Source organism: Apteryx mantelli, chromosome 2 (genome assembly GCF_036417845.1).
Source record: "Apteryx mantelli isolate bAptMan1 chromosome 2, bAptMan1.hap1, whole genome shotgun sequence".
In the NCBI taxonomy this organism is placed as follows: Eukaryota; Metazoa; Chordata; class Aves; order Apterygiformes; family Apterygidae; genus Apteryx; species Apteryx mantelli.
This window is the reverse complement of record NC_089979.1, coordinates 10,237,885-10,250,007: the sequence shown is the minus strand read 5'-3', so window position 1 is coordinate 10,250,007 and position 12,123 is coordinate 10,237,885. Positions and strand designations below refer to the sequence as shown.

The 12,123-nt window shown below is 34.9% G+C and overlaps 1 protein-coding gene across 1 annotated transcript in view; it reads right to left on the bottom strand.

Annotated features, from left to right (window-relative positions):
- ASAP1 (ArfGAP with SH3 domain, ankyrin repeat and PH domain 1) overlaps positions 1-12,123 on the bottom strand; it is a 125,241-nt gene that overhangs the window by 49,778 nt on the left and 63,340 nt on the right. The window contains exons 4-11 of the mRNA XM_067290155.1: positions 10,214-10,288; positions 9,809-9,858; positions 8,728-8,857; positions 7,882-7,967; positions 6,621-6,696; positions 5,607-5,693; positions 926-1,026; positions 479-548 (exon numbers count right to left, since the gene is read on the bottom strand). Coding sequence (XP_067146256.1) covers positions 479-548; positions 926-1,026; positions 5,607-5,693; positions 6,621-6,696; positions 7,882-7,967; positions 8,728-8,857; positions 9,809-9,858; positions 10,214-10,288 — 675 coding nt within the window. The remainder of the gene's footprint in view (positions 1-478; positions 549-925; positions 1,027-5,606; positions 5,694-6,620; positions 6,697-7,881; positions 7,968-8,727; positions 8,858-9,808; positions 9,859-10,213; positions 10,289-12,123) is intronic.

Sequence of the window (12,123 nt, the reverse complement as noted above, 5' to 3'; positions counted from 1 at the left end):
GTCTTCCACTACAGCCAACTATAGTCAGAATCAAAGCGTTTAAGATGTGACTGACCTATGCAGGATGAAAAAATAAAACAGATTTCTTTGACTGTGTTGACCAGCTCTGCACTGGCCATAAAAGGAGTCTATAGCATCTCGCTCTGATGCAGACAGCTATTTTATTCAGATGAATCACATCCCGTATCTCAGAGGTATAGTAAGAATACGCATACTGCTCATAAGAAAGAGTCCATCTGATCTGAAACCCTGTCCCTGGTAGCGGTCAGTAGCAGACGACTACGAAAAAAATCAAGAATAGAGCAAAAGTATAGCAATACTTCCTTCAGTCAGTCTCCTAGCTCCTGGCAATCCACAGGATTTCAACAGTTTGAAGAAGCAGCATCTTTTTTTGCAATAACAGATGAACACCAATAGAATCACCTGGAAAGGATAATGTTAGTTTATCATTTTATGAAAAGATATAAAAATAGCTTACCGTTGCATGTGATATGGTAAGAATTCCGTTTTTAACAGTGCATTTTCTTCTTTGCCAAACTTTCCTTAAACTACATAAGAACAACAACAACAAAATCAGTAACAAGTCATGATTTCAAAACATATTTTTAATCCCACTAACATTTTGAGTAGATTATGCTTGAGAAAAGAACAGATGCAGGCAAAATTTTATGAAGCAGAAGCAACTTGGAGATTTATGACACGTCTTTTCTAAACAAGTGCTTGTTGTCTATTCTTACCATTTACTATAGCTATTAAAATTAATTGACTTCACATGTGGGGCCAGATTCAAATTTTGAAATTCCGGGTACTTAAGACACATGCATTAGGAGACTGTGCTTTAAGCACATGGAGTACATAACAATAAAAATCAGTGCTTAAACACAGCAATAGTTATCATTTTGTATTATCCACTCCAAAAACATACCCATCGCTCTTCTTCAAAAGATAACCTTTCTTCTCACTGCCATATTCTTTATTCCCCTGAAGCTGATGCATACTATATCCTCCTTGCCTGCTCTGTGAATCCTACAAAAGGGAAAATGCCGTTAACGGTTTTCCATGTGCACAGTTTTCCTAACCTTTAAGCCACAAGCTAACAAAGTGTTCAATAAAAAAAAAAAGAAAAAAGTGAGATAGAAATCCTAACGTACGTTTTACATCTATGTGAGAGCTTGCTCTTACATTACCTGATCTTGAACCAGCTGCATGTTCAAGACTTCGATTCATTATGAGCTGAGTATACTATGGATACGGATACGTATCTCAAAGTAATGATTTTTTTTTTAAATACATATTTAGTATTGCATAATCTTATAACTGAAGAAAAGGTTAATCTCAAATTGCAAAAAGAAAATGAATATGATCCATATATACACACATACACATTTTATAAATACACACACACACCCCAATGCTAATCATCACATTTACTTGTAATCCAATTAAAAAGTTGTATACAGTTCACGAGTTTTAGTGAATGAAGTCAACAGAAATAATTTTTGGCCTGATCTAATGAAAAAATTAAGTGAAATCAATCGATTAACATGTTATAAGCACATCAGAGAAAACCCCAGAAGTTCATTAAAACATTGACTTACTCTCCTAGACTTCGATCACGAAAGGCAAAAGCAACAGAAGAGAGAAAGCAAAGAATTTAAAAAGAGAATTATTATTTTATTTAAAAAACCATGTTCCTTGAACAAACATTTCGTAACCTCCATATTTAATAAAACAATTGGCTGTCCCCCATCCCAGTGGGGCTACTAGAAAGAAGGCACCGAATCTTTATTTAGGCACACTGGGGCTTTTGCTCACCAAGTAACAAAACCACATGACAAAATTCTGCGCAACCTTACACTTCAGCGACTTCTTTCAGTAACTTTACCTGTATGACACTGGCTTCATAAACACAGCTAAAAATACTGCAAGATGAAATAACTTTTTCCTCTTTCAAAACACATTTTCTTATAATTACCACAAATAATACATATTGAAGATTATGCCCTCCTGTTTTATTTTGGGTTCTTATAAACATTTTTCATTCTGCAGCAGATCTGTTGTGTGAGTCTAGAGAAAGGTGCTTTGGTTAAAGGGGCATTTGGAGTTGGAGGCAGCATGAAGACTGCTATGTGCAATGTGCTGTCAGCAAGAAGTCCTTAAACTATCACAATGAGCAGCTAATTCGTTATAAGTGACAGCAGATTTCAAACCTCCTTTGGAATTAGGGCCATATTGGTATTATCCCAGAAAAGAACATAATGAGATATAATTCCTGTTCCGTACAGCATATTAAGATGGAATAATTTAGGGAAATGAATCATAACGGAAAGAATTAGTAAACAAAACGGATATGAAACATAATTCTAAAGATTTGTTATATTCAAAATTAAAGCTATCAGTTACATCTTTTACAGTAAGATATAAAAACAGGCAATAGACTTCTATATTAAATAATGCTAAATACGCACAGCAATGACATTATTTTAGATTAGTACTATTTCATCATGGTTACAGTAGAATTTCTGCCACAAATCACTTTAGCAAGAATTATCAAACAGAGAGGCGCTCAGCTTACTTTTCTTCAGATTCAAGCTTCATAAACAGCATTTTAACATACAAAATAAATACTTTAAACAATTAAAATTATATTACTATTCCATAACATACCAAAAAAAAAAATTCCCAAAGCTTTAAAGCATAGTGCTTTTCTGGAGTCAGATAATTTTTACACAAAACTACAGAAACTGCAGTAACTTGATACCAAGCGAGTTAAGGAGGAAGAGGAAGAGACGCCGTGCGTAGCAGAGCCATCATAAACCACTCTTCCCATAGCAAAGCTCCAGCTCCAGCACTCTGCACAACTTGAGGTTCAAAGATTGTCAAGATAAGTTTTTGCCAGAATGGGGTAATCGCAAAGATTACAGTAATGTTTTTCACTGATACAAGGACAGGTATGTTAACAAAATGTGTAGAAGTGTTACAGATGACTATAATGCTAAACACGCTGACCATAAGCAAAAGTAAATGAGAGCTGCACTGAGACACCTTGGAAGTGTAGAGAATGAAGTTAAACCGGTTTAGTGTGTCAGTGGTAGGACAACATTCCCAAACAGGGAAAAAGTGTTTTTTACTGAATGAATGTATAGGTGCTGAAGAGCAATTTCTCGTTCGTAATCTTTTTTTATACAGAAAGATCCCATATGCTTTAATGGATTTAATAGTCATGCAGCAATCTCTTCCGTCATCTTTGTGATGAAAAGTCATTCGGACATGGGTAGGAAGCATCGTTTATCTAATAGCAACGCCAGAAAGATTAAAGGTGGCAAAATTTACAACAATTTGGACAGGAATTACTCGTTTTGATTTCCTTCTCTTACACAAAGGGTCAGAGGAACCTCAGTTACACACAGCCGGGATCTCAATTCTATTATTTCAAACTACTTATTTGTTCCCTGTCAAAGCAGTTTTTGATAAGACTACTTCAGAAGCCTTACAAATCCATCAGCAAAACCCCCATTCGCTTCATGATTTGCAGTGCTCTGATTAAAGCATAAACTTTGCAATAGCGAGATTATATTGCAGTAATGCAAGGTGGGGGGGGAAGTGTTCTGAAATCACAAACCACCAGGCTGCCTGTTGCTGTAATAAAGCTTGGTTTTATGCATTTGAAGATTCAGACAGACGCAGTGACAGAAGGGACAGCTGAAACTCAGGCCATACATCTTCAAGTTTCAATGTCACTTAGCTAATCAATAATGAATGTCAACATGCTTTTTCAGGATTAAGACACCGAATACTTAACCAGCAATAACATTGTTTTATCAAGCTCCTCAGTATCCGTGAGTGTCATTGTGCTATCTCTGACTTAAAGCAGAGGAACTACACGAACAAAGTCCTACTTTTTACAGGATCTTTTACACTCATTTTGAAAAAGCCATTGAATATCCACGCGATCAAATAGCTACTTTCTCCAAAATAGTGGAGAATTCTTTCATTACAGATCTCTCCCCTGAGTTGCCTGAATATCTGTGAATCACAATATTTCTCCTTTTCCTTCAAAGATACCATTTCTTTTCTCTTCTCAAGCCAAATACCTTATTTTTATATTTATCATATATAAAATAATACATGAATTATTCTTCAAGAGTCCTAGGATTTGCCTACACCATAACCAAAATCAGAAAAGTTGCATAGTTTATTTTGTTGATTCTTGCAAAGCTAATTCTATTATAACATGCATCTATTCTAATAGAATGTCTTAAAAAAAAAAAAAAAAAGCTTACTTTTTACCAAAACAGAACAATTCTTACCACACATCCAGCAAATGTAACCAAGAAACCAAAACAGCAGCTAAATTTTATTTAATTCTTCTATTTCAGGATAGTCTGTGAGCAACTTCTTAAAACATCACTTGCACAGGATGCAGCCACTTTTGTACAATACACAGCGCTGCAGAATAATGACCTGTTTGTCCTACTTTATTTCCCAGATCTGGGTGATTATGCAGAAGCTTGAACTTAACTATGCGTGCAGCAGCCAGGAGGAAAGGGATTACTGCTTTGCTTCCCAGGTAAGCAGCACGAGGTGGGGCGAGGGGAAGGTACCGAAGAAGAGAGCAGGTCTTGTTCCTCTGTGTGCCGGGAAATCAGCAGTAAAAGCTCTCTAGCGTTTAAAGTAATTTCAAAATAGCTCTTGACTCTACTGTTCTTTGTTTAACTTTTGTTTAACAATAGCGAACAAACCTGAGTTATGCTCAGAAGAGATTTTAGATAGTAGGTAGATTACAAGTGTAATACATGTATGGGATGTTTTATGGAAGAGATCAAGAAAGACTGTGGCAACGTTGCAGATGGAGGAAAAATAAACCAAAGAGAATAGGTAAAGAATGTAGACACTGATATAAGGGAAAACAGAGTACTAGAAAGAGCTGGCAGGTCTTAGAATAAACTGGTATCTATTCAAAGGGGCTCTGTAGTGCTTCAGCATGAGATATTCAGTATTTCTGCCTATCAGGCACTATGACTTGGATAAAGTCACATATATATTATCACTGATAAAAACTGTTTATGTCCTCGCTCCTAGTTCTAGGAGTATCTCACAGCACCTGCAACAGCCGTTGTTTGCGTTCCCCCTCACCTTCTGATACCAGAGCGCAACTGATTTTACTTACACACACATACACACAAATGTGGAGGATGCCAGAATATTAGGAAGATGTATGCATCCCATCACTTTGTATTTTTTTCCAAAGCACTGGAAATGAAGAAGCATTTATCTGATCCATTACAACCACTCTTCTATTTTTACGTACTTTTTCATTTATTATAAAATTGCACAGAAGTACTATTATGATTCATCACTGTTCCCTTTTATGTTAGAAAGAAATTGTTTCTTTTCATATATTAAATAGAAATAGAAAATTAACCTAAAACTTTTGTTCGTTGATATGTAGTTTGATATTCTACATATTAGTTTTGTTGAATACCATGTTCAGATAGGCCAACTTTTCTGAATAATAACTGTACCCACATGAACTAAACAAATTTGAGTTCAAAATTCATATAAATTCACATTCTACCTGAGAATAACATGTCTAAATTATTTACCTCTTTCTGATCAAGCTGCAGAGATGATTTTATCAAATCCCGGAGAGCAGTAAGTTGTTTTTTTTCTTCATCTTGTGTCTGCTTTATCTGTGGAAAGAGATTGCCATTATATGCTTCATGGATGCAATGTTTATTCCAGATTTTATGCATTCTGATATACCATTACACACGTCCCAAGTAACCTGCTCTAGCTGACCCTGCTTTGAGCAGAGGGGCTGAACTAGATGATCTCCAGAGGTCCCTTCCAACTTCAATTATTCTGTGATATTTGAGTTTATTTTCATGGATTAGTCCATTCTTACGTATTCTCCCTCTATACAAGCATTACTTCAAAAGCAAGCTAAAATGAATATACAACTCCGCATGCCCTGTTCTTTTATGCTTTAATGGTTCATTACATCTCATGCAACTAAATTAGTGTTTGAAAAAGTAATTAAATAACTCTAGTAAGCTTGACAGATTACTTTTAATTTGAGGAATGAAAATATAGTTCAATTTATCCACAAACTACAATAGCAAATAGGATTATTGCACTCTGATTATAGAATACTAAAGCACTAGGGTGACAAACAAGCTCTGGTTTCTCATTATTACTTGCCTTCCATGAAAGTCAATTTGCCTTCCACAAGAAAGTTAATTTACTCAAAAACTATGGCACTAACATCAAGCAGTTTATTATGGAAAAAAAAAGAGTGGTAGCTAAAACTGGTGCTGCTAATGTAATCTGATTCAAAGATTCCCATTTTAAATTAGTTTTATTTTAATGCAACATTAAATTAGTAGTAGAATGAAAAGCTATTTTTTTCTAATGATAGCTACAGCTATAGAATACAAAGTTTAAGACAGAGACAGGATGTTTTTTCTTCACTCTAGCTGTATTTAAAGCTTCAAAGAACACACTACCTATTTCTAAGATACAAGTATAAAACGTGCATTTTTAGTCATCTAAACTGAACTCATAAGCAAACAACGTATTTCCAAATTCAGACATTTAACTACTTACAAGTAACTTACATTATACAAATCAGCAGCCAACTTTTCAATGTATTGTTTAAGTTTATCAGCTGTTTTCAAGCCATCCTGGAAGAAACTATAATGGAAAATACCTGTGATTTATCAGGAACAATCAGGAACACATACAATTCATAACACAAGTAGGTTTTTTGGTTTTGTTTTTTTTGTTTTTTTTTTTCTCGCAAGCCAGTGAAATTTATCCAGCTCCTCCCATGTTCAGAAACAATAAATCCCTGTCCTGATTTGAACAGTTTTACTATCAGTCTAACCACAGAACAGCACAGCTTCCACAATCCTCTAACACCAAAATACTTCAGAAAAGCCTGAAAATTTCAGTTCTGAAACAATTTACCTTGCTGAATGTGTCTTATTATATAAAAATATGACTCAAAATAAACATATTATATGGTCAGTAGTTCAGATGTTAGGACATGAACTAACAGAGGAACTAATGCATGTCATGCATTCAATACTTGCAAAAAATAAACATAAATCTCACAAAATGTTACAAATACTGCATATTCAAATTAGTTACACTGCTGAATTCATTAATTAGTAGCTTAATAAAAGGCATAGATGCCATTGTAGAGGAACAGAAGTTTAACTATCATCAAGTATGTATTCTAAAACTAGAAAACCAAAGGAAACCAACTGATATTCACCACTATGAAACGTTTATTTTTTATTTATTACCCTTCCCAGCGGGTTTAAAGTAGGACATCTTTCAGTAATGTAGAGTTAGCATTGTGACCTTCCTAGATACCAAATTAGAGAGAATATAGCTTAGTTTATTTTTGTCACTATTAGTCAATGTGTTTCCCTTTAGTAATTGCTAAAATCTTTTTCTTGTATTTAGCGTGTCTTAAGTAAAAGTTTCTGTAAGTTTGTCTTTTTCCTATTGATAAAGAAGGTCACGGCTTGCCAGTCCTACCTCAAGAAATTTCAAAGGAATCACTTGCTTTCACATGGTTTGAAGATTTACATAAAAGATTATTAAAAAGAATAAACAAGCTATTTCTAAAATTATATTCTAGACCTCAGGAACTAAAATTAACTTCCTATGCAACATGCAGTGCTTTTCCTTGGCCTCTTTCTCTCCATCTCCCTCCCTCCCCCACTTGTATTCATACTCTCTACTGAGAAGACTATGTTGCAGACACTTAACAGATTACAATTTGTTATGATGTAAATTCCTGATGCCACAAAAAAAAAACCTTGCAAATTAAATAGCGTAATTTAAGTTTAAAAGCATTACACTTACTTGCATTGTGCATGGTAATACTTAATAAGATTCTGCAGAAGGTCCACACCTTTTTTTGTCTTGATTTCATTAACCTTAATAAGATACTGCACAGATAATGAAGAAAATTTTGATAAACATGCAGTACATTCTTCAACTATTTTCAAACAATAAAATTTCGTTTGTTCAATGAACTAGTTATCTCTGTATTTAACTGGGTGTTACTCAAATCATCAGTCTAACATAGTTAAGCATAATACAGAAGAGGAATCAGGTTTTGGTCATTCATAAAAAATTCAAATACCCCTAAAACAAAAAAATGCAGGAAAAAATGTCTCCTACAATTGTATTAAGATCTTCCTTTTTAATGCTGCAGTAGTAATTATTGCAATCTTTCAAAAATAAAAATACTGTGCAATTTAAAGAATTTGCTATTAAATTTAATGCAGACAACTATTAATGTAAAAATCAGTTCTTGTAGAACTAATGTGTCATTATCATTTATAAATGGATTAGGATTTTTTTTAGAACGCTTCAGAAAGTATGCTGGAAAAAGATAATCAAAACAGACTTCCTGAAGAGCTATACTATACACTTGAAAAATAAATACTACCATGGTGTCTTTTGAGTTCAAGAACCTTAGCGTAATAACCCCAAAACAAACAAAAGGAGTAAAATAAGAGGAAGCCAAGTTTTGACAGAGGTGCTAAAACAATTATCTTAATATTGCTCTACCATGTGACAGGGAAATCATTTCCTCCCCTCGCCCCCATTACATGACAAAGAAGATTTTGTCACCTTTAAGTCAAATCCACAGGGCACTTTTAAGTTATGGGGTCATAACAAAAGCTGAAACTTGTTTCTTACTTCACACATCTGCAGCTGAAATAGCCGCCTCTCCTTCTCCATTTCTTCTGCTATCTCAGCTCCTGTTATCTCAGTTCGTATCATCCCGTGCTGTTTCGCATGTTCTCGTTTCTCCTTTTCAATTTTTGTACTGAAGTTTCAATTAGAATAAGTTTTAGGGATTAATTTTTTACAAAAAATTATGTCAAGAAGTATTACAGTATTAAAGAAGCCATTCTGAAGATCAGTTCTCCCACAATACCAGCTACTACTTTTGTTTTTTCTTTTTTTCTTTAAAGTGCCCAGAAGTAACAGAGCCATGCAGCTTCCCTTCCTTTCTTCCATGCTTTACACCTTCTCTCTAGTTTGTATGCTACTTGGAAGAAAAGAAGGCGTCATCTCTTCTGTATGACGTGTTCCATCATACAGGTCTCATCTCTACATACTACTGCAATGTAAAACATACGTAATAAGAATCTAAACTCACTTGGCAGGAAAAGGGCAGAATATCCTAAGCAAACATGTTCATGCTTCATAAGGCAGGAATTAATACACGTAAGAAGACAGCACATGAAATTTAACGTATGTATTAAATGCATTAACACATGTATTAAGTGCTATGACTTCCAGTCATTACACTTACACAGAAAGCAAACATTGAAATAGAGAACAACATACAAATCACTTTTTTTTTTTTTAAACTATCTTCAGATTTAACATATATGCCAACTGAAATCCCACAATTCACTGCACAATGTCCAGCGCCTAAGCATTCCGTGTCTTCCTTACACCAGAGGAATATTAGGCTGGTACTTAGCTCCTTCACAGAACACAAAAATCTTTTATTTCTGTTAGTGCAGAAGAGACATCATAACACTGTAAAAAAAACTCCAACATCCCGCTTTATATTCATAGCTGTAACCATAGGAATAGTACATAGGGGACCAGAATTCTAAGAGTATTACTGACCTGCTACATAATTCTGACTCATTTGCTAGATTTAAGATAAACAGCAGAGCATAAGCCTCAAAATCACATGGAAAAGTACATTCTTTCTATGAGTTACCAAAACCAAAAAAGAAGAGAGGTAAAAAATACTTACAATTTGGTTTCATAATCCTTCCAGGCTTTGTCGAAAGGCTTTTTAAGGTCCTTAGGAAACAGAAAACTTGCTTAAAATATATTTAACATTGTCTTTTGAAGTCACAAATATCATTTTTAAAAGTTTTCCTTTAAAAAATTTCAAATAGCATAAAAAAAAAAAATTATTTTTGAACCTTGTAGAGTCTTGCTTTCCAGTACTTCTTAAGATAGGAATTTACACTGGAATTTCAAAGAAGCAACTGAATTTGTAGTCATGCCAAATTTGAGTTTATTCTTTGGACTAGATACAGAAATATTAATGGATATCAAAGTAAGAAATAATCCCATGGGTGAACAGAAAGCAACCAGAAGACAGCTGAAACTAAAAACATTTCCCTAAACGTAGTCAGTTTTCAACACTTACCCCCTTAACGCCCTTTAAGTCTCCTTTCAACAGAGAATCCAAAGTGAAAATAACATTGTGGCTTAAACCCTGGAGCTAAAAAGTAGTAGAAAAAAAAAAGATACTATTACCCTTCAAAAAGATTTATTATGAAATTATCAAACATACTACCAACAAGTATTTTAACTTCACTAATGAAACTTTAACCACCTCAAAAATTTCTAAATTAATAGTAAACTCAAGTCTGGGAAGAACTAATAAACACTCATTTGCACCAGAGGTAGAAGCATTGCAATTATGGTTAACCTTTAAATATACAAGATGACATAAAAACTGAATTTTAAAGATCTTCAGTCTTTCTAAGCAAACATCTGAATACTGCTTAATTATTTAGGGAGCAATTTAGGTTTGGGAGTAAATGTTTCTTATTGGTTTCTGACTAAGGACCAGGAAGCTGCTATACGACAGGCAGATAACATGCACGGCTCAGGCCACATCTCACTGAAGAGCAAAAGGAGCAAGGAGGCTCTCAATCTCCTTGACTGCTGCCAGCTATTTGGAAAAAATGCAATTTTCCTTGTCCAGTATGTACTGGAAGTCAGACACGTGCTGAAACTCCTCAGAGTTTAAATTTAACCCTGTTAAGCCCATGAGAGGTTGATTACCTATCTGTGGAAATCTAGTGCGGTGATGCTACGGGAGTATGTGCGGGCATAGCAACAGCGCCTTAAGAGTTATGATCGTAGGAAAGAGATATGCAGGAATACCATTCCAGTCTAATGCCCACACGCAAAGTCTGTCACCCTCCTACTCCATCCCGCCCTTCGTTCCTCCCCCCAGATCCTCCATGGATTCTTCTGCTCAGCTCCTGGCTAAGGAAGGAGAGGGGCGACGATGGGACGGCTGCAAGACAGCACTTCCTCTGCCTGGGAGCCAAAGGAGAGGGCAACTGTTAAGCTAACAACATGTATGACCAAGCTCTCCTCTCTTACAAGGTCTTTTGAGCATGTTTTAGCCCCAAAGACTAGTTGTAAAGCACTTCTGTAAAACAGACTATATATACAGAGGAGAATACCACAACTCTCACTCAAGCAGGTTCTCCAGGTAGAACTTTCCATTCACAAACTCATTATATATGCAAAAGACGTGCATGAAAAGTTAAATATCTAGTCTTTCAAAAGCGACACCTAACATTCTTAAATATGTGCACATAGAAGGAAAAAGACAAGTTTCAAAGAAGTCGCACTCTTGAATCACACCCTGTATCATTTCTTTCATAGCTAAGGAGTAAAACAAAGTCATGATGTATGACCTGTGTGTTTCCAAGGCTGTTTCAAGAGTAAAGAACTCTAATCAACTTAAGAACGTCTCACACCAAGTCATTATTTACAAGGACCACACCCACTATATATAAAACAGCTCATTTTCCTTCATTAGAAGGAAACCTTCAGATATGGTAGGTATCTTCAGCTATGAAATGTCTTGACAACTGTTTTGTATCAATGTTTTCTATTCTTTTACTCACAAAATTTTAAACTCATAATTTACGCAAAGCAAAATGAAGGACAACCACTAGTATACCTTGAGCTGCAGCCTCAAACAATACCATGAAAGGAGATGAGAGATCGTTCATGACTTAAAAGATCATGGTCTGGTTATTCACTACATGAAATTCTCTCCTTCATGGCAAAAATGTAATTAATGCTCACGTATTAATTCTCTATGAAGCAAAAATGGAACCTGATCACTTCCAGTGACTCAAAACAAACCCAAAGATTAACTTTTTTTTTTTTTTTTAAACAAGGCTTCACTATTGAAGTCTTGAATATGCAGTACCATCTGGAGACTTTACATGTTTTTTTTATTTCATGGCTTTTATGTTATGAAAAGTTTTTTTCCAGACAAAACACAAAACAGACACAAAACTTTTT